The 23,205-nt window shown below is 41.1% G+C and overlaps 2 protein-coding genes across 4 annotated transcripts in view; one reads left to right on the top strand and one right to left on the bottom strand.

Moving 5' to 3' along the window:
• Positions 1 to 23,205, top strand: part of CDC73 (cell division cycle 73) — a 92,929-nt gene that overhangs the window by 30,503 nt on the left and 39,221 nt on the right. The window lies entirely within an intron of this gene.
• B3GALT2 (beta-1,3-galactosyltransferase 2) lies at positions 14,164 to 22,063 on the bottom strand. Of its 3 annotated transcripts, none has more exons than XM_005656775.4 (2): positions 21,496 to 22,063; positions 14,164 to 17,467 (listed from the first exon to the last, which is right to left on the bottom strand). In XM_005656775.4, the coding sequence occupies exon 2, from the start codon at positions 16,747 to 16,749 to the stop codon at positions 15,481 to 15,483; it is 1,269 nt and encodes a 422-aa protein (XP_005656832.1). In that variant the 5' UTR covers positions 16,750 to 17,467; positions 21,496 to 22,063; the 3' UTR covers positions 14,164 to 15,480. The 3 variants fall into 3 exon arrangements, with proteins under 3 accessions (XP_005656832.1, XP_084835152.1, XP_020919949.1); XM_084979026.1 differs by having other exon boundaries at positions 14,164 to 17,436; XM_021064290.2 differs by having other exon boundaries at positions 14,164 to 16,871.

Genomic DNA, 23,205 nt, shown 5'->3' with positions numbered 1-23,205 from the left:
CTTGAAAGAATTTTCAAAAGTGTGTTGCCTCTCTTGATGTGTCAGCCAGAGCAGTGTAAAGGGCACCCCGAAATAAAACACAGTGTATGTTTTCTGTCAGAACCTGTTATATGTCTTAAGCATTTGAAAGTTAATTTTATGTATTCATTACCTGTTAACATGAAATAATACTCAAGTGTTAACATATTACTGTTTTGTGCTTGGCTTATTTTTTTAAATCATATCTGCATTTCATAGACTTTTCATCACTAAATTGAACAATGCTGTTTTCTCTCTACTCACAACTTCCTTTATGTGCCTTTTATATAGTAGTTTTCCCTGAGGGATTTTTTTTTTAATAATGTGCTTATTATTAAAAATAATAATAATAATAATAAAATTTAAAAAGGAGTTCCCGTTGTGGCGCAGTGGTTAATGAATCCGACTAGGAACCATGAGGTTGCAGGTTTGATCCCTGGCCTCGCTCACTGGGTTAAGGATCCAGCGTTTCTGTGAGCTGTGGTGTAGGTCCCAGACGCAGCTCAGATCTGGTGTTGCTGTGGCTCTGGCGTAGGCCGGTGGCTGCAGCTCTGATTCGACCCCTAGGCTGGGAACCTCCATATGCGGCCCTAGAAAAGACCAATAAATACATAAATAAATAAATACGGTGCTCGTTATCGATCTGGAGCATACCTCGATACAGGGAAGACAGAGTAGAAAGCCTGCTATTACGATTTGTGTGCCTCTTTGTGCAGCACATACGGCATCAGGTTTTCTCATCTGAAAAGTGGTATTGTGATAACTTCCTCTGGGATTTCTTCACGGTTTAATGTGCACAGGTGGGGCCTGTGTGGCATTGTCTCCTTCAGCGCCGTCGGTAGCTTACCGTACGGTACACGTCTCATAAGCGTTTATACCGAGTAACGCAGAGGGACCCCCTCTGGATGAACAGGATGACCTGCAGAGTGAGCAGTTAACTTGGGTGGGTTCAGTCACTTTACAGTGATCCCTTCCTAAAGGTGTTAAAATCTCCTTTTAACCTTAATATTTAATGAGCAGAATCAGCATTTTGATGCTAATTACTTAGAGAAAAATGAGTAATATTACAGAACATAATAAATGTCAGGGAATTGTAATGCCTAAAACTTATTTTTGTCATGTTACCTTTTTTTATTTTTATGGCCATGCCTGTGGCATGTAGAAGTTCCCAGGCTAGGGGGCAAATTGAAGCTGCAGCTGTGGCCTGTGCCACAGCCTCAGCAAGAGTGGATCCAAGGTGCATCTACGACCTACACCAAACCTTGTGGCAGTGCCAGACCTTAACCCATAGAGTGAGGCCGGGGTTTGAACCCACACCCTCACAGAGTTGACGGCGGGTCCTCAAACCTGCTGAGCCACAGTGGGAACTTGCAGATACTATTTTATATCTTTTTCTTCATTAATTTGAAGGAAAAAGATGAATATTTAATACTTCTTTTACTTTCATGACATGATTTGAATTAGCTCATTCATTTGAAAAAGTGTAGTATATTAATATACTTAAATTGGGTGATTAGGTATTTTCTTGATGGGAACTTTTCTGTTGTCTGCTGTTGGCCAAGTTTTAGTTTGCTTTATCAATTTCTGCATCTTTTAAAATTTATATATTTTTAATTCTTCAGTGAATTTTTTTTTTTTTTTTAATTTTCCCACTGTGCAGCAAGGGGGTCAGGTTGAATTTTTGATCTTTTATATGAATCCTACATACAGCTTTTATTTTCCTAGCATTTTCGTGTTTTCGTCTTGATAGTCATTGGATCGTGCTGTCAGTTTGTCCCTTCCCCTCCCCTCTGTCCCACACCCTGCCAGCCTCAGTGGGTCTTTAATTCTAAGTTTTGGTTTCTTTTCCAGGTCTTTTTCTTGATGGATGTTTCTTTTATGTTGTTCTTCTCTTTCCTGCTTCTCATGTTCCTCTGTGAGTGACTGTTCCACGTTATTTTAAATATCTGTTTTTTTAAAAATTCTTAACTGTTTCTGGTCTGGGCAAATCTTATTGTTTAGAAACTAAGTTCTTATTTGAGATTTCAGAAGGGAGCTTTGCTGTGGAAAAGGTGGAGATGTATTCACTTGAAATGCTAAGGAACTAAAGCCTTTTAAGATTTTATTTTTGTTTTAATTGGAGACAAAATTCGCACTGTAGGTCTCAGGTAGTTGCCTCATTGTTGGAGTCGTATAGGACTCAGGTAGTTGCCTCATTGTTGGAGTTGTATAGGACTGAAAAGCATTTGTTCCTTAACATTTAAGTTTGTGTAGAAGCGTATATGATTAAACACAAAATTACTTTGAAATCAAGTCAGTTTAACATTTTTTCGAATTACCATTTATGTCAGAAAGAGTTGATTCAGTATTTTATCATCATCTACAAACAGTGAATTCTGGACACTATCAGTCTAATTATTTAAACTCCTCTCACCCCCAATTTTGATATTTTAGATAGATGCTTCAGTCTTGATGCAGTGTATTTTTGTCATTTCTATCTTTCATGTATGTTGCTATGAACATTCTGGAATTCAACTCCTTATATATTTTAATACACAAGTGTGAGGATAAAATTAAGCATCTCTTTGACCTTTCAGAAGAATTTTAACTGCTGTGACGTGAAAGGCTTTTAGATTTCTTTTTTTCTTTTTTTTTTGTCTTTTTAGGGCTACACTCGTGGCATGTGGACGTTCCCAGGCTAGGGGTCAAACCAGAGTCGGCCCACGCGATAGCCACAGCAATGCCAGATCCGAGCTGTGTCTGCTACCTGCACCACAGCTCACGGCAACGCTGGATCCTTAACCCACTGAGCGAGGCCAGGAATTGAACCTGTGTCCTCATGGATGCTAGTCAGATTTGTTTCCACTGAGTCATGATAGGAACTCCAGCTTTTAGTTTTGTTTATGCCACCCCTGGCATAAAGAAATGTGGCTTCTGATATGATTGGAGCATTATAATTTATCTTAAAAGGCTATTCAAAATACTTCATAGTGTCCTTTAGGAATTGTTGGCTTTTAACATAGAGAGCTATATTATAATAACGAACCATTCTGATAGTAAATTTATGGACTTATTAAAATTATCGAGAACTTTAGTAGATATTAGCACATCCTCCCATTTTCTCCAAGTTACATTAACAGGAAAAATAAATGTTAAAAAATTTAGCTGTTTAAATAAATTGACTTGGAACACTTTTTTCTTTATCTGGATTAAGTATAATAGATATAATTGATCTAACACCTTCTAAAGACATTGAAACCAATTTTGGGGAGACTTGATATACATTTGACTTATTTCTAAACTTTCGGAGTCATTATTAGTATTTTTGAAAAGTTTATGTAACTTTTTTTAAAGCTTTAAACCTTAGCATAAAGGTCGGATGGTAGATTTTACGAAACCTGCTTCACTACGGCATGCCGGTAGCGGTAGAATTCCATCTCCCTTTACGTGGGAACCTCTCGGAGACCCCCGAAGACCAGTCCCTAGTCATACAGTCTGCTTCTAAGGCCCTGAAGACTTTTCACCACCGTCTTTGCCAGGTAGCAGGTCAGGGCACAAGTAGCTGCTGGGGAGGAGCAGCGGTGCAGAAGTCACTGCTCTCCTCCCCAGCAAAGATGAGTCGTGTGGATCCCAAGTTGCCTCATAGGGTGGTATTTCTTAAGGAATTTGCCGTGGCCCACAGGAAGGGTGAGAAGTGGTAGTTTGAATGTACTGGGAGAGATTGATTCAAGCTTATGAAACAGTAGCATTTTAAATGCTCAATGCTGATATCTTAATTTACATTGAGAAATGTAATTGCCAAGGCCACTGGGCACTCAGCTCCTCTATCTAGGAGAAGCCACTTGGAAAATCAGAGTATAATGATCCGCTTGCCCAGTGAGTACATTCTGAATTATATCCCGCACATGTTTAATGATAGTGGAGCTAGATGCTGAGGTCTCTTCAGTAAAGGCAGCTCTGCGGCACAGCCAGGAAACCTTTACCCTTGGGCACGGCTTGGGGGGCTCCGCCATTGCAACTTCTCTTTGTTGGTGTGTCTGACTGCCGTCTCTCAGGTGGATATGATGTGGTCCTTTAGATGGACAAGTTACTGACCTCAAGACGAGCATCTCATTCCCTTCGATTTATTTCAGAAGTGTTGGAGATGTTTGCATAATGGCTCTTGCCTCCGTACTGTAGTTAAAACTGTTATTTCTGTTCGTCTTAGGAAATGCAAGTCTATGTTATCACTGATGGATTTGGGTTGCAGACAAAGAGCAGTGAGACAATAAGATGTATTTGCTCGTTCTGAAGGAAGTAAATTTTTATTAACAAATTTTTCATGATCAGGAACTTTTGATTGCTTAAAGCCAGATAGAATGCATATTTGGTGTTTTTTTTTAGAGAGAAAATTTCTCTTAATGCATGAAAGAATATCCGTTTTTGCTAAGGCATCTGCCTGGTGTGTAACAGCAGTGATACTTGGGAAACAAAGTTACAAGGCTTTTTGTCAGCCAGGCTGAGAAGACACAGTGAGTGTGCCGAGTTAATGACAGGGTGGTGTGACAGGCGTGCGAAGAGATGAGCGCACCCCCTTCCTGCAGGGCAAGGCCTTGTTACTCTTCCTATGCTGAGTACGCTAAGCCCACTCCCATTATGCCAAGGGGTAGGGGTCCTGTTGGTTCTAGTCATTTTTTGACAACCTGGGAATCATCTTGTGTGGTTCAGTGGCTTCAGTGGCCTAAACACGTGCAGCATCACCCCAGCGCCCCCCGAAGCTCCTGGCTTCCTGCCAGTCGTGAAAGGGACAGTGGCCCGGCCTGGCGTTGTTTGTGTGTATTCCAAGCCACTACCTTCCCGCTCCTCCCCCCACCCCGTTCTTCTGAATTGTCAGGTTCTCCTAAGGATAAAGCCTGAATGCCATCAGTGCTTGTTAGCTTAAGACTATAATTTATTATTTTTCCTAAACCACCGCTATTTCTAATGCCAGGATGTGTTAGTTTGATCAAAGACTAATTTTCCAGGCCCGGAGAGTGGGGATAATGGGAAATAGGTTATTTTTCTCTCTGAAATGAATGCCATTAGACAGGTAGTGCATGCTCACAGGATGCGAATGATGCCGAAGCAGGCCGTGCTGCTGCCTGCTGGCTTCCCTGGACGTGGCGGTGGGGGAGGAGGAGGAAGGTCCCCCAGCTTTTACCCTCAGGTCCCGGGCTCAGGCTGCATGAGCCCCGAGAGGGAGCAGCTGCTTCTAGTTCGCAGCAGTGTCCCGAGGCAACTTTCTTCCCTCTGAGGGGCTCTGTTTGGCAAAGTAATTACTGAATGCCCCCTTCGCTTTTCTTAATAATGAAAAATTTCAAACAAATGTAATCAGGGAAAATAATGCATGTTTTTTTATTTAATCCACCCATCGCACAGATTCTGTGTACTTTCTTTTTTTTTTTTTTGTCATTTCTTGGGCCGCTCCCGCGGCACATGGAGGTTCCCAGGCCAGGGGCCGAATCGGAGCTGCAGCCACCGGCCTACGCCAGAGCCACAGCAACGCGGGATCCGAGCCGCGTCTGCAGCCTACACCACAGCTCACGGCAACACTGGATCCTTAACCCACTGAGCAAGGCCAGGGATCGAACCCGCAACCTCATGGTTCCTAGTCGGATTCATTAACCACTGCGCCACGACGGGAACTCCCAAGATTCTGTATCCTTTCTAAGCTGTCGCACATCTCCCTTCTTCCCGGAAGTCTTGTGAAACAAAACCCAGATGCTGACGTTTTGTTCCTCCATACTGGGCGCTTCTAAGAATCATGAACTTTTTTTTTAAACCTAGGAACAGAGGCATTATTTCATATCACAAAATAAATAATAATTTGTTGGTATCATCTAATTCTCAGTGTATTTTCTAGCTTCTTTTATTTTTCTGAAAAATCTTTTTGTAGTTCACTTGTTGAAGATAGGATGCAGACAGACACCAAGAGTTGCATTTAGTTAATAGGAATCTTACATTTCTTTTTTTCTAGATTAGATGTTCGTAATATTTTTTGGTGGCACGGACCCATTTAGTAGACAGGTGAACCCTATGAATCCTCTTAATGCAGAAAACAAAACGTATGGGATAACAAAGCTAACCAATTGTATAAAATAAGATTATAAAGATATTTAGGAACTACAGATTTATGCCTGGTACTTTGTGCTGCATTTACTAATGCATCATATAACAAGATCTAGTGACAAAATCTAGTCAATACCAGAATTTTAAAGTGCGAGCATGCATAATATTTCAGGACATTTGTACTGGGATAGGAGAACGTTTCACTTCTGTTGGGGACAGAGTTACACTCGTTGTTAATAGTACTGTGGTTTGTTTCCTACATTCATGAGAGAAGGGAATGCCAATTTCTGTTAGAGGTTGCTGAAAGTAAAATTGTGAGTTTTTTCCCCGTCCGAGGTAGGCACCCTCTGAATTGCATCCACAGCCCTCTCTGCTCTGGAATAAAGGCATTAAGAAAGGTCCTGGCTGCAGTTGTGTTTCACTGGCTTCTTTTATTTTTCTACAGACTCGTCAAGTTCTTCTCAGCCTCCTGGCCTTTTTCTTTGTAGTTCTGTTTGCCTGGATCCTTCTTCCTCTTGCTTTTAATAAGACTGGCTCCTCAGAATTCAGGTCTTGGTTTAAAGGTCACTTTGCTACGAAGACCTCCCAGTTCTTTTCTTGTGGTAATATTGTTATAATACAGTATACAAATGCGTATTTTTTCGCATGATGGTTTTCTTCACATGTGAGGATCCGAAGGTAGGAGCCACATCTTTCTTGCCCTCCACTCTTTCTCCAGTGCTGAGGACAAAGCGCTGGGCACATAGGTGTTGCTTGAGAAGTATCGAATGAGTGATTCTTCATCTCAAGTGATCCGTGCATTTTTAGTTACTTTCCGTTCTCTCATATATGTGTAGAATAGCACTTAAAATTTATTATTAGTATTACTCAATAAGTAAGATCATTTTGAAATGAATACACAGATGAATTAATTTGTCACACCTGAGGCATTAGGAAGTTCTCAGGCCAGGGAGCGAGCCCGAGCCACGACAGTTACCTGAGCTGCTGCAGGAACAAGGCCGGATCCTTAACCTGCTGAGCCACAAGAGAACTCCGAAAATTTGTTATTGATGCTTTGTTACATTAAGGCCCCTTGTGCCACTCGACAGCCCTTCTATAGATTTTTAAAAAATGATTTTTATTTTTTCATTTTAGTGGGTTTACAGTGTTCCGTCAGTTTTCTCCAGTACAGCAGTGACCCTGTCGTACATGTGTGTGTGCACATCTACACTCTTTTTTCTCACATTATTCTCCGTCCTGCTCCATCACAAGGCACTAGGGAGAGTTCCCACTGCTCTACAGCAGGATCTCATGGCTTATCCACTCCCCATGCCATAGTTTGCATCTCTTACCCCGATTCCCGTCCCTCCCTCTCCCTCCCCTCCCCCCTTGGCAACCACAAGTCTGTTCTCCATGGCCCTGCATTTTTTCTGTGCAGAGAGTCATTTGTGCCCGTGTAAGTGATACCATATGGTATTTGTGCCAGGTGTAACGGATATCATATAGTATTTGTCTTTCTCTTTCTGACTTCTGTACATTTTTAAATTGCTCTTTATTTTGTTGTCCTTGGTGAGTCAGGTTCTCGCACAGTGTCTGCCCACTCATCATCCTTTCGGTGCCCAGGCCAGGGTCTGAGGCCTCGCCTCGTACTCCCTCCCCCTCACGTCCAGTATCCACCCACCATGAGGGCCTGCTGACCTTAAGTGCTAACCTCTGCAATGCCTTATCTCCCTATCGCTGCCATCCTTCCTGGCGCAGCTATTTTTGCATCTTCCCTGGATTATGCAGTAGTCTTACAATTGGTCTTCTCCACATCACTCCTATGTCTCTCATCTATTCTCACGTTGCAACTAGGATGCTTTGAGGCATGAGCAAGCCTCAGGGTTTTTTTTCTGCTGTTTTCCAAATACTTCAGTATCTCCAATAGCTTTCCATTGCTTTTAGGATTAAGCTGTAATTCTTAATATGTTCTGCAAATCTTCATGTGGTTTTACCTGTCTCTTTTTTTTTAAACCATTCTGCAGTCACCTCATACCAATCTTCCTTTTTATTTATTTATTTTGGCTGTGCCCACGACATGCAGAAGTTCCCGGGCCAGGGATTGAACCTACATCACAGCAGTGACAGCACTGGATCCTTAACCACTTGGCCACAGGGAACTCCACTAATTGTCCTTTTTATTTTTGTGTCACTCTTTACTCCAACCTTAGGGCCATTGCACCTGTTGGTCCCTCAAAAATTGTCCCCTTTGGCCTCTTGACATCTAGTTATCTCATGCGTTAACACAAACATTTTCTCGGAGAAGGCTTTTCTGACCCTAGGTCAGATTCCCCGTTACATGCTTGCAAAGCCCTGTGTTTTTCCTTTCATGACATAGCACAGTTATCCTTTCCATTTATTTGTATGAGGATCTGATGTGTGGCTTTCTCTGTCAAAGAAGTATTGTCCTAGCAACTTAATGATGGCTTTTATTTGTCATTCTGTCTGCAGCGCATGTCTTAATCCTAGGCTCTCAGTAAATGTTCATCAAGCGGGTGGACTGCCTGTTGGCTGTTTCTTCGGTGCTAAGGAGGCCTGGACTCAAGAATACCTGTTAGCTTAAGAGTTGTAGAAATCAGCATGTAAAATGGGTCTGTTTGGGAAACGATGCTTAGTGGTTTCATCTGTGTTGAATTTGTACTGAAGAGTGTTAAAGCTTCTTTTTTAAATTAAATGTATTTATGTATTCATTTATTTATGGTTTTGTGGCCACCCTGTGGCGTATGGAATTCCTGGACGAGAGGTCATATCTAGGCTGAGGATCAGATCTCTGCAGAGATGCTGCTGATCCCTGTGTGCAGCGGTGGGAACTCCAGGTAACGCTTCTTGCTCTTCCTCAGCATCACGGTCCCCGCTTAGGAGTGCACTGTCATATGGGGGACCTTCAAATTTGATTATAGTAATTATTTCCAGAATACTTGTACTTTCTTTTTATCAGCATATATTTACTTGTATGTTGTTTTATTTGCAAAGTGGGTGAGCCCATATTCAAATCAGTGGTTGAGACTTACTACTCTGGAGAAAAATTGATTTGACACCTTAAAAATAGTTTCCTTTCAAATAAGACGAAAATGTTCCAAACCAGAAAGGTGAGGTGCTTGGTTGAGTCAAATTTCAGTTCACCGTTTCTGATGTAGGATTTTTTGTTTGTTTGTTTGCTTATTGCTTTTAAAATCATTCTTGAAGAGGAGAGAGGATAATTTATAGAATGAAGTAAAAGGCAGGACTGGGGTCAAAAGATTGAGGAGAAGAGTTCCCGTCGTGGCACAGTGGTTAACGAATCCGACTAGGAACCATGAGGTTGCGGCTTCGGTCCCTGCCCTTGCTCAGTGGGTTGACGATCCGGCGTTGCCGCGAGCTGTGGTGTAGGTTGCAGACGCGGCTCGGATCCCGCGTTGCTGTGGCTCTGGCGTAGGCCGGTTACAGCTCTGATTCGACCCCTAGCCTGGGAACCTCCATATGCCGCGGGAGCGGCCCAAGAAATAGCAACAACAACAACAACAACAACAAAACAACAACAACAACAACAACAAAAGACAAAAAGACAAAAAAAAAAAAAAAAAAAGATTGAGGAGAGCTAGTCGCTTTAGTGAGAGAGAATTATTCATGGACCCTGTAGCAGCCAAGGACTTTGGGGATTTGGATGTGTATCCTGAGAACCCTGGGGAGCCGTTGAAGCAGTGGGACGATGTGACTGGCTTTGTGGTCTTGAAAGTGTCATTCTGGCTGGGGTGCGGGAGAGAGTGTGTGGCTCTGGAGAAGCCGGTCCTGACGGCGTCGCTCACTTGAGCTGCTGGAGGGTGGGTGCAGGGGAGTGGGTGGTGACCCTGGGAAGCCAGCCTTGAGGGTGCGCTTGGTATTTCGATGTGGCCACTGATTGGATAAGGCCGTTCGCCAGACAGGAAATGTTCCTCTTTCAAAAGTTACGAAGTTTGCAGCCAGGAGAAAATAATTGGGTTTAAATACATCGTCAGATGTGTGAAGGGAAAGGCTCTCAGACATGCAGCTTCCTTTGGTTTGGGATTATGCTTATGAACTTGTTCTTGCACTTCATTTTATTTTTGTAAAAATTAACTTGTCTTTTTTTGCCCAATTATTAATTTTATCCTTTCATTGAAGAGGAGGCAGTCATTCTCTTCCCTTTTGTAACATAAATCTTGGGGGAAGACAGATGTAGCTTGTTTTTTATTTTTATTTTTATTAAAAAAAAAAATCCTTATCAGGAGACAGAGAAATCTCTGATGAAGGGATGCAGGTTTTTTTTTTTTTTTTTCTTTTTCTTTTTACAGCCACACCTGCAGCATTCGAAAGTTCCCAGCCTAGGGCTTGAATTGGCGCCGGGGCCGCCCATCATGCACCACAGCCGCAGCAGCCACTCGGGATCTGAGCCACATCTGCGGCGGTCCCCAACCCACTGAGCCAGGCCAGGGCTGGAACTCACATCCTCACGGATACTAGTCAGGTTCTTAACCTGCTGAGCCACAATGGGAACTCCTGGGATGGAGTTTTAAAGAGTGGATGTGAAGGTGTGGTCCAGTCTTCTCTGTTGTGTAATTTCTAAGCTCCCGACAGCCTTTTGCGGCAGAGCGGACCCAGGCAGCCAGTATTGGTGGCCACCTGCTGGCTCTCCCTCATGGCAGGGTGACTTTAGAAACAAGGCTCCCCTCACCTGTTGCCCTGACCCCTCCTCAGTGATAACGTGTCTGTAGCAACAGTGTTTCAGCTGTATTATGTTAGAGGCACAGAAACCGCTTTGTGGCTCTTGTGAGGCTTGGCCATGAATATGGGTTCTGAATGGCTCTAACATTTTCAGCCTGTTTTCTTGAAGAAAAGTTGTTTTGGGATCCTGGTGCACTCCTGGTTCGTTCAGGTGGCAGAGCACATAGAGGGCACGGTCTCCTAGAGCGCTCTGGAGTCGTCGAAGGACCCAGGGCCACGTTATTACTGCACAATTTGCTAGTGGTAGGTTTTCTGTCACTTTGGATTCTTTGGTGTTAAAGTAAAAATTGACTAACAGAAGCCAAAAAAAAAAAAAAGTATTGTAATATTATGGGTGACCTCATAAAATTAAAGAGCCAAGTGGTAAGAAGGGACAGGAACCATAGCAGCTCTGGGGATCTAGAGAGCAAGAACTAATGTGTAATTTCTGCAGCACTCTGAGATTCCAGAGACTCAGCTCCAGCCCTTGTCTTTGTGTGTGTGTGTGTGTGTGTGCGCACGCGCGCGCGTTCCCCTCGGGATTCAGATCAGTAGAAGAGGAAGTCCCAGATTATTTTAGCTTGACTACTGCAAGGCAGGGTCCCTTGATTGAAAGTTTTCCTAGAACTTTCTTATTTGAGGGTAGAGTAACTTCCCAAATAAAACCTGCCAATATGTTAAAAAGTTCTTGTTGTCATCACAATCTCATGCTAGTTCTGTTTGTTATCTGTATTCAAATATGTGCTTTTAACAGCATTTTAGGTATGACAGTGAAGCAAAAAACTCCGTTACTTTTTTTATATTGTATGAATTAATATCTTTTAAACATTTGATTAAAAACTTATACAAGCATGAATTTAAGATTTTGCGTATAGTTACAGCTTTCTGTTATTTAATATTTTTTTTGTGATGCTGTTGATTTATTTTCAGTTTTTTCAATGTTTAGAATACTGTCTGAAGTGAAATTCAGATTTAGAATCTGTAGGATTCAGTTGGAAGTTGAAATAACTAGATTAATAAGCAGACGGAGGCAGTTGCTTTCACTCCAGTTGTCCTTTAGCTCAGATGTTTGCTGGAAACAGCTCCTGTAGATAAGAAATGGTTTTCTTCCTTCTCTGGCAAATCATATCTTGAAAGTAGTACGGGCTGCATTGTGCCTGAAGGAGGGCGTGGGTGCCCATGGCGTGTGTACAGCAGGAGGTCTCAGCTGAAACTCAGCTCCCTTTTTAGCATTGGGGGCACACTGCCCGTCTTCTGAGAATACGGTTACATGGTGCACTGATGCTCTGTGAGGTGTGTGAGCACATGGGCATGGGAGAGATTTTTTCTTTTTCTTTTGCCTTAAGTCTGTATTAATGGTCAAATTTTGTATTTCAGCAGTAAAAACTGAAAACTAGCAAAAAAGCCCGAATCAGCTGGATAAGTGGGTTTTACCCCTCATCACAAAGCAGTGGGTGACTAAGCAGCAGAGTGAGTGGAGGCAGTGCTACTCTTGTCTATTAAGTGATCCAATTGTACTTCAAAGCAAGCCCCTTTTATATAATTTCTAAGTGCCACCGGCCTCTTTTCAGATGTGTCTCAGTGCCCAGAGGAGCAAGAGATAAGCAGTGATTCTTAGCTTTTCTAAGTTTCTGGCCCCTGGACATCAACAAATGAAAAGGAGAAGAAAACAGTAACAGAGGGATCCGTTTTTCTCTCCTTTCTCTCCTCTTTATTTGCGCCCAACGCCAGCTGTCCCTCTCGTGTGCAGAGCCAGTTATGAAGACTGGAGGCCCGAACAGAAGGCAGAGAGCCCAGGGTAGGAGAATAGAGGCCGGGCCGGTTTTGCTTATCAGCTTCTAGCGGGTCTCGTGTGTGAGCTGTGCCGCAGAGTAGAGTAACGGCTAAGAATCTTTGAGGTGAAACCCTGCCGCTTTTCTAGTTGTGTGATCTTAGGTGTTGAACCTCCTGAATGGGTCTTTCGCGTCTCTTCGGGTTACACAGAAGCACCACAGGGCTGCCGTGTGTCTAGCGCTTGAACGCAGTCCCAGGCACACAGTGTTCGCTCAGGCTCAGTCGGTAAATAGCTCCTGCTGCTGCTGGTGTTATTTTTACAGGGGTTTTTGGTAATAGATGTTAGTAAGACTCCAGTTGATTATATGTGGTTATACTGTATGTATACTAAGAGGTGAGAAATTTAAATTATTTGCTTGAAGTAGAATTTCATCACATGTGATGCTGATCAAAATAAACTAGTGTAACTATTGAAAGGTTTGATATTTTTATCTTTTAAAATATCTGTTAATACTTTGACATAAAGATTACATAGTTGTCCCTATAGTTTTTTCTTTGACCAAATGCAATGCTGTCATTTAAAATGTTTTCATGTATAATAAAAATTAGGTAGTACTATGCGTGAATAAGGCACACTATGTTTAAATATCATATTTTTAAATATTGTAACATGAAAATTCATATTTTGCTGAAGAAGTCAGCTTGCATATTCAGAGTGGAAGTTCAAAAATAAATGAATTAGGAGGAATTTATTTTAAAATAAAGATTTTTTAGCAGCACTAAAACACTTTATTAGTTGATCCCAGTGCCCTTTGAGAACTCAGAAGGTTATCAGATGCCCATCAGTTTTCAAGATAGTATTATCAGGGATACAGAAATGATTTTTAATTGATGCCTTAGATGGGAATTTAGTTGTCTTTTATGAATTCCGTTTTCCTTAAGTCATCTTTTTAAACTTGAGTTTTTTCTGGAAGGAAAGTACTTTGTTTTAAGATATTGCACTATAGCAATGATTTGGACAAGTGGTGTCTGCAGCACCAGGTCACAGATTTGATCCCCAGCCTGACACAGTGGGTTAAAGGAGCTGGTGTGGCCACAGCTGCGGTGTAGGTTGCAACTATGGCTCAGATCTGATCCCTGGCTTGGGAACTGCATATGCTGCAGGGTGAGCAAAAAAGGAAAAAAAAAATTGGGGCAAATAGTGCTTGGATTCTGTTTCTGAGAACATACCTATGCACACACACATGCGTAGACATACACTTTTCAAAAAAGAAGCCTTGTGAGGTGTTAACGAGAAGACGCTGTAGTGAGGAAGGGAGTTCTTTTGTCTTTCATCATAGCGGCCTGGTTTGGTATCATCCTCTTATGTGTGACCTTTGTTAAGGAATTTTGGTATTTAGTAATTTTAGTCTTTTTATAATGATACAGATCAGATTAAGTGAAAACCACTTAGCCGGTAGCTCTTCTTAGAATAGAATTAAGGATAAAAAAATGATTGTTATTACAATTAGGATTAAGTAACATCCTGACTAAATTACAATTGATAAATTTTGGTACTTACAAGAAATGAAAAACACTAAAGTTCATGGGTTTGTATTTCTTGGTTTTAAAATTTTTAATGGAGCCAAACAAAATTACTGTGAAATATTTGGACCATAACACTCAGAAAAAGTTTTTTGTTTACCTTTTTTTATTAAAAACTTGATGAAAGTGCGTTGTATACATTGTTCATCCTGGAATCAGGTGTTCATCAAACATCTGTAGTTTTCCCCCACCCTCCCCAACAAGCTTTTAATCGGTGGTGCAGAGTATTTGTCATCCACCAAATTAAAAACTGCAGGTTTGTAAACTTGGCACTCAGAGAGAGAAGTAGGTGCCATAAAATGATTAAGTATTGGCATGTGTACACCTGCTGTCAGGAAATAAACTTCCCATATGTTGCAGTTTGGCAGACATGCGTCTTGAAATGTACTGAATGAAACTGCTGTACTCTTGATCTCTTTCAGCAGTGCATTCTCTTTGTGCCTGGAAGGTATCACTTTTGGAGGAAGATAATATGTTTTTTCAGATATGCTTGAAGTTAAGTGGTGGTGCCTCTTAAGAGTATGGTGACTGGCTAATTGAATAATTATCCAAGCACTAGCTTGGCCCTGGACACCACCGAGGAAACAGACCTACTATTTTGAAACATTTAGTTTTTTTTATAAAAACTTGAGCCTGAGACACATTGATTTTTCACATTTTATCACGTCATGTCAAAATAATTTCCCCCAATATATGGATATTTAGAAAAGAAAATGAATATCTCAGCTGTTCTTAAAAAGTAAATACTTAGATGAGAACTGCATTGATGAAACATCTGAACTTTATAAATACGTTTATGGAATAACTCAGCTAAATCTTATTGCAAGGAAAATGTTTTTTTTAAAACCCTAGAATAGGTCAGAAAATTTGTCCTTCGCACAATTATAAAGTTTCCTTAAAATCGACAGTTATGTTTTATTTACATTTAATTATATATTGAAATGAAAAACTGAATCTAAAACAAAGGGTCTTTTGAATGTCTCCATTTCTTAAATTAAAATTTTTGTGGAAAATATATGCAGATACATCTTGTTGGCTCCTAGCATAAGACTTGAACCATTGATGGACTCCTGCCTGTTACTGCCTGTTAATACACGGGATCCCCGTGTGTGGGATTTCAGTAGATTCTTTGGGGATACCTTTTTGTCGTATCATGTTGTATTTTGAATAATTACCTTCTTCAGAAAGTCAAATATTTTTCGTTCCCTTTATGTGATGAGTTAACTAAAACTTGTCCTATGAATGTAATCCGTTTTAACTGCACATGCTTTTAGCAATATTTTACAGATTGCACGTTTGGGAAAAAGAACAAAGTTGTCTTTCCTAGTGTAGTTTACGATGGCGATACCTGCCTGCCTTTTCTTTTGCTGCGTTGGCACAGGCATTGTGCTTATTTTGTTGCAAATGGTTCCAGTATTTTATCAGTTCACTCGGCTGGAACTGATGAGAGGTAATTAGGTGGCTGTATTTACAGCTCGAGTAAGAAACTCGCCAGTGATTGAACACAAACTCATTGGGGGGGGGCACAGGATCAATTCTCAGCTTGGCAAGGCAGATCCCTACATAGACGTCTTCCAAGTGCAAACGACGGATGCCTAACGAAACTTTGAATATCTTCTCTGCCAGATCCCCAGAAAAAACATAACCGGTCCCGGAGCAGAAGACAGGGTAGCGCTCGCTGGGGTAGAGGTCTGGGGGCATGTACCACTTGCTGTCTCTGTTGCGATTGGGAGCGTAGCCTCGCATTAGGTAACCCGTGAAGTAGTTGTGTCTGGGAGGCAGGTCTGGCTTCAGCAACTTGTGTATTAAGTATTCGGTGTTGACAAACATGTCGCTGTCGGTTTTCATAACGTACGGACTCTGCGGGCAGTATGTTGCCACCCAGTTCATCCCCATCAGCGTTTTAATGGTCAGGTTGTAGTACGTGTCTAAGTACTCCTGCTGAATTATGTCGTGGTGCTGTCTGCTTTCTTCCAGTATTGCACGTTGAAGGTGGCCCTGTAACTTAACACTCACGCCCAGCAGAAAAATCCGTGTGATCCGAATGCCGGGTGCTAGACTTTCGTTGCCCCAGGTTTGCCGAATAGCTCTTCTAGCTTCTATTTGTCCAGGTTCTGCAGCTATTAGTAGTATTAAAAAAGGGCTTTTCTCCTGGCATTTTTCAGGTTCATTGATAATGTACTTGAAATGGTAAGAATTTGGGTGGCCAGTGCCCTTTTCACTGTAAATACTTCCGTTGGCACTGAGCGTGTTCTCCAGCCCGGTCACTCCTTGTGGGGACAGATCCGTGTGGTTGGAGTTAGTTGCTGTTTGAGGCCTCAGAGTCTGAGGGACTGTTTCTTTCCAAATGTTCCGAAGAGAGCTGTGGTTTGTCTCACTTTTTGTAGAACGAAATCCACGGAGAGTGTATGTCACAGGGTTTTCTTTGAATCCAGCTCTGCCTGGCAGCCAGTCATGGTGGTTGAAACACAAAAACATAGCGAACAGAAAGACCAGAGAAAGAACGGCAGTGAGGCGGGTCCGGAACAGAGACCTCTTGGCGCTCCAGCTCATCTTTGCAAAGCAGCAGTGTCTTCTCCTCCGCTGAAGCATGTTGCGACAGCCAGCGGTGGGACGTGAGATCCCAGTGGCAGAAGATGTGTCCTCTCCTGAATCAGTGCTGCTCTTTGGGAATCATGTTCTCGTCTGGCCGTGCCGTCTCCCTTGCTGCCTGTCTGTAAGGATGAAGTATAAAAGTTGACAGAATGCCCACGCATGCAGGACTGCCCGAGAGAGACTTTGGATGCTAATAAAATCAGGGCCCAGGGGGATTTTTAAGCCATGAAAACACTTTGACCCAGGAACAGAGTTTACCATTTGTCTTCCCTTGGCAACATGTAACATCCTGAGAACAGGATGCATTTCTTTAAAAATATGCCTGCGGAGCACAGTGAACACTTTAAAGAGAGGTGATGGATTAATTTGCTTCCACTGACTTCCTCATCTCAGTAGCTTTGGTCATTTGTACTTTTGACTTAAAGATGAAAAGTTGTGCACGTGTCGAAGAGAAGAGCGTTACTAGGTTCCCGAGAGGCTGTGTGAGAAGGCCTGAGAGCAGATGGAAAGTTTATTGGCATTCATTAAAATTGATTTGACATAACATGGGCGGTGTGGTGCATGGTCAGCGGCCTTTTTTGTAAAATGGTCATGTATCAGGTGTGGGACAGACGGCGCAAGGTTGATCATGACCGGGTTCTGTTAGTCACAGGACACTGCTTGGCATGTTTCCATTGGCCCCTACTGTGTGGAGAAAGTCAATGAGAAGATGCACCTGTCAAAATTAATTTTCAGGGTTCAGTAACTTCATGCAGGATTTTAAGACAGGAATAAATGATGAACATTCTCAAGTACTCTTTCCTGATTTTAACCTTCTCCCTCAGACATGAGGTGTTCAGGAGATCATTGTCCTTTACTAAGACTTAAGATCGATGTTTAAAATATAACCGCTCATTATCTTCAATTATCTCTGACCTTCACAGAGTGCTGTCGCATGTCTCAGTTGAATCCCCACGTTAGAATTAAACAAAGAACTGCTCTGAGCAGTCTTTTCAGATTTCTTACAAAATACAGACGCTAGGTACTGTTACAGCCAACTAGCTAACATTTGAGATTTCACAAAATGCATTTTAAAAAGATTTTTGAGTTATGCTGTGTTCTAAATTAGCATGTAGAGAATTTATTACATTTTTAGGATTTCTGCTAGCATGAGACTCAGGACTGTAGGTTTAGAAAAAAATGAGGTGTCAGTATGGGAGGTTCATGACACCCCATCTTGAGTGGTCTTTGAACACGTTTTTTCAGTGTTTAGCACACATTTCTTCAGCGTTTTTCAGTTTGTTCTTAGTTTTTCTGAAACACGGTGTGGGGGTAGAGGATGGGGAAGGAGCTGTAGCTTGAATTCTATTAAAAGAGGAAAAAAACTTTTTGAGAAGGGGACTAATGTGTCAATTTAATTTTTTCAACTTAATTTATTGTGAGGAGTGTTTCTTTAAGTAAAAGAAAACTGGCCAATTAAAAATTTTATTGTAGGGGTGTTTGTTTATTTGAAATTATAATATATGTACATGTATGAATGTGTTTAGCCTGGGACATTGAGAGATTTATGGCTGATACCAAATTTTGCTTAATCTCAATATGAAATTTAGTTATTTTGGGAAAAAATGGCATTTCCATGGAAGTCCGAATAGAATTGAATAATTGCAGAATAACCTTCACTTGCACAATGTGAAGTATTTTGAAATAATGATTTAAAGTGTTCGACATAATGTATGAATGAAAGTGCTCCTGTTCTAGTAACAGCCACTAGGAGGAGCAAGTGGGTGGGAATTTGAACAGATTTCTGAAGTGTAATAGTATAGGTGCCAGCTTTTGTTAATTTCTAGTATCTGAAATTACGTAGTACTTTCAGAAGTTACGGTATTTTTAAAGTGTAAAAAATGATTTAATCATTTTGTGAGAAACAAGCAGTGATTTTTTTTTCAAGTTTTGGAGTTTTAAAAATACAGGCTCTAGTTATTTATTAGAATTTGTTTGCATGAATTTTAGTTTCACTTTACGCTGATGAAGACTGAGATACTTCACTGTACCAGTAAAACATAGTTGTGTCGTGAGCTAAGCTGAAAATAATAAAGCTGAGTGTTCTGATTTGGAAACTCCCTTCTTTCTTCCTTATGCGTATAAATAATTGGCCATTCTGTTTAGATGAGGAAACTCTGGCTAAGCTTCTATTTTTCAAGTAAAATATTTGATAAATTGTAGTAATTCTTCCTCCACCTGGTAGCCGGTGGATAAAAGGATTATGCATGTAAATGTAAAAGAAACAAAAGTTGCTTTCCAATTTTATTTGATCATCCATTTTAAACATTCCCAAACTAAATCACATGGATCAGCTTTCTGTTGACATAAGAATGCTTGGAATCTGGTTGACATTTTATTTAGATCTTTTAAAAGTGTAAATTTGGTGGTTTAAGAAGCAGTAAATATAAGTTCAGATGTTTGAATGAATGATTGCATAAAGGACTGAAAAAAATGAATTAGTAAACTGTATTTTTATGAGAACATGATGCCTGAAGTGGTCTCTATAAAGTCTTTCAGTGTTTTAGAAAACAGCAGATTATTATATATTGTAATCTAGAAAAACCTCGTCGTAGTTTATGGTCCTATATATTTTGTAGCAATAGGTAATGGAGATGCATCTTAATTTAAATTCATGGTATTAGTATGTTTGTAAATATGAAGCTGCTCAGGCTTGAACTATATACACACTCATTTGTTCATCTCCCATTGATAAATGTAAGTGCAAGTGTCTAGCCTTAAAAAAAATTCTTTATTGAAAGTTTCTCAGCTATTTATCACAATATTTCTGTTAAAAAGAAAGTAAAAAGTCACTGTTCCTCCTTTTACTAAATGATAAAATTACTCTCCAGTTACTTCCTGTTGTACTTTAATTCTTAAGAATGAATTAATTCTGGGAACAAGACCAGAAAGGTGAGATAGTTTGGCATTCTAAGTAGTTTTGTCCTTTTACATTTTCAGCTGTTTAGCTTTGACTTATCTCTTCCGGATTTTATGGTAATGTTGTCAAGTTATTAACATGTCTTTACATCTTAGGGATTGAAGTTCCTGGAGAGAATGTTACTGTGCAATGTGGTTCTGTTACTTCTCTCCCTCTCTCTCCCTCCCTCCCTCCCTCTCTCTCTCTCTCTCTCTCTCTCTCCCTCCCTCCCTCCCTCTCCCTCTCCCTCTCTTTCTCTCTCTCTCTCTCTCTCTCTCTCACACACACACACACACACACACACGCACTGTTTTTATCATTTGGCTTTTAAAAGCGTTGGTGTCTTTAGTCCCTTGGAACCGTTCTCGATTGAAGGAGTGCTTGAGGAAAACACTCTACCCTCTTGTTTTGAGATACCTCGCTTATAGAAATGTTTAATCGGTGGCTTTACCATTGAGAGATAAGATAAAGGCACTAAGAGAGACTTGAGGTTTTTTACAGTCGTATTTTTTGTTGGTTTAATACCATCGCATTCTTTACTGGAATAAAAGTTCATGCTCTGAGTGAGAGTTGATGTTGAGCTATAATAAGAACAGGGCCTGATAAACTTGTTCAATCTTAATTTTAGAACGGAATGCTTATATATGTCTTAAAAATATTTGCCTTTTGTGATGATTAGTAATAGGTTGTTGAGTTGTATTGTGAAATGGAGCAAAAATAAGGATCTTTGATGATCTGCAAAGCTTTTAGAAATAGCTGAGTTTCTGAGCTGTGAGTTACGATTCTGTGATTGTTGCTAAAATAGTTTATTAGATTTATTTCTGCCCTGCACACACATACTGTGGCAGTAGTTCATTACTACATATTGGTATAGTCTGGAAGCACAGTCGTTACATTTATGTTTCATTTTTGACCTTGTATTGCTGCGACATAGATATTTTTCTGTCCAAGTATTTTCATATTATGTTTTTGAATTGCACTTTAGGAATGATCACCAAAAACAGCCTTACATTTTGATCCTGTAGAATCAGGCTGTGGCTTACAATAAAGGCTCACTATTTGAAAAGGGGGTGATTTCAGCAGCTATTGCTATTTCTTTGTTTCACGTTGTACTCACGGGCACGGTAATGACATGCAAGTCCCCCGTGGTGTTGTGCTGTGCATAAACTCACCTGCCTCATGTGATCCCGAGCAGTGCTTTCTTTTGAGTGTCTCACAGCTTGGTGATACTTAAAATTGGCTGATAGGCTTAGAGGTTGTACTCATCTTTATTTAGGGAGATGGGTATGGGAGGGAAGATTTCGTGAGGTTACCTAAAGGTGTTACATACCAAGATTCTGTTTCCAAAGGACTGAAAAAAGCTCTTAATGTTAGGATCATCTTTGATACTGTTTAATGTCATCTTACTGCATTGACTCTTTGGATAGCCATTTTTAAGAGAGCACTTTAATTTATTGCATCAGGATTCAGTTTGACCTAATTTGATCGAGGGTTGCTAGGTTTTCTTTAGAGGGCTACAAATCTTTTTTAAAGTTTAATTTTTCAGAGAATCCTTTAGGCACATCTCGTTACTATTTGCCTTTTCTGTCATCCGTAATTACTCCAAGCCACACGTTTACTTGCATAAAGCAGTGACGGCTTGTCTTCTAAACAATGACACATTTTAAAATCATCTGTTAGGAAACCCTTGCGTCGTTTCAAGGACAGTGATCTGTTTGAACTTGTTTATTAGATATCAGCGCCCCCGGGGCTATGCAAAGGTACTGGACGTTTAAATGAACATCACACACAAGACAGCGACATACCTTCCCTGGTCAGGCCATTGCCGTGGAGAGGATCATGCCCCCCGAAGATACTTTTGGCACACGCCATCGCTTCAGCCAGAAGATGCTGTGGAGCACGGGCGCATCCCCCAGAGCCTGCCTCCCGCGGCTGCTCCCCACCGCGTCCACAGTGTCCATCTGTCCGCTGGTATCCGAGCTGCCCTCCTCGTTCATAGAGGTCCTGGGCTTCCGAGGCTTTTCCTTCCTTTCATTTTCTTTCTCTTTCTTTAAACAAAAGGGCTGTAGCTGTTGGTGCTGTTTGGAGCACTGTCGACTCTTGCCGACAGTTGATGCATGGAAGCTTTTTACATCTGCTGTTTTCCTGGCCGGACAATGCAGTGCTGTGTTCTCGTCTCAGTATCCATATTTCTGGTGCGAACACTGAGCTGCAGGGCAGAGCAGCCAGAGCGAGAATGGAGTGCCTCGACTGTATCGCAAAAGAGTAGGATTTCACTCTCTTTCCTCGTCGCCTGGCAGCTGCAGGAAGGATTTTGAGCCCTGTTACTGGGGTTTTAGTCTATAATATGAAATCCACGGTTCCTCAGCTGCTGCACAGGCAGGCAGGCAGCAGTTTAAATGTGGGCTTGACAGATGCTCTCTCTGACAGAGCAGAATTTAACGTCACTGCTTGGCTGAATCCCACGTGATTGTTTGCATTCATTTTGACTAAAAACCCAAGGTAGGGAGAAGCCTAGAGACTTTGCTTCTGTGTGATACATTATATATCTTCAGCATAAGTGTACTGATGAGTGAAGAATAGAAAAATGGGATGATTATTAAATGAATGGTTATAATTTTATTTTTTTCCAGCTTCTTTTTTTTTTTTTTTTTAACTTTATGCTCAAGCACAGGCTTTCTAAATGTTTTCCGTGTCCGATGTTGGTTTTCATGCTGCTTGCATGATTTTATAGGGCGTAACCAATATAAGCTTTTAAGTGTATCTTGGTATAATTTAACCCCTTCATTGCACTCCTTCCCTTGAAGTCCCCCCCCCCCCCCCACACAGACTTCTCTAATTTTAATATTACTGATACCTGGCTATGACTCAGACCATTTTTAATCTGTAACATAGGACCCCTCCTCCCCACTTTCTGGGGTTTACATGGAGCAGCTGCCGCGGAGTGCTTTACGGCCTCAGGGTGTGATACAGCCGCTTTTTTTTTCTTTTGAACTCTTGGGTGGTTTCTAGGGTTCTTGAAGGCAGCAGAGCTTTATTTTTAAGCACTTTTTAACATCAGCATTTACGTTTCATTTTTCCTTTTCTTTACAATTACGTGTGTGGGGGAATGCAGCACGGCGGTGTGTTGGACCTGGCACACTTGGCTGGGGTCTTCTCGGTGGGTAATGAGGGTTTTACTAACCATGTTTATTTGGCCCGATATTTTTTCAGGGTGGTTCAGTAATTTGTCATCAAGCAAATTTTTAGTAAGCCCTGGATACTCAACTCTGAAATATGTGTAATGGTTTGTCTCTTGGGCACCTCGCTGCTTGTTTTCTGCAGAGGACTGGAGCACTGGCTTTTTTTTTTTTTTTTAACAACCTGAATTAGTTTTTCCTCTGAGACTTTAGGGACACAAAGTCATAGAAATTTACTGTTTTGGAACTGAAGCTGTATGTTTGTAATCATGTATTTTTCACCTCAGCCATCTTCCTCAGTAATGTGTGTTGTTGCAAATATAACTTATGTTTTCT

This window comes from Sus scrofa, chromosome 10 (assembly GCF_054392235.1).
Source record: "Sus scrofa isolate SSC_HxYL_T2T_F1_AM1 chromosome 10, Sscrofa_HxYL_maternal_Yorkshire_Landrace_v2.0, whole genome shotgun sequence".
Lineage (NCBI taxonomy): Eukaryota > Metazoa > Chordata > Mammalia > Artiodactyla > Suidae > Sus > Sus scrofa.
Note: the sequence above shows the minus strand (reverse complement) of the source record. Positions and strands in the feature narration are given on the sequence as shown.

Excerpts from the sequence above, each read along its gene's own strand:
- B3GALT2 (XM_005656775.4), bottom strand. The coding sequence starts at position 16,749 with ATGCTTCAGCGGAGGAGAAGACACTGCTGCTTTGCAAAGATGAGCTGG.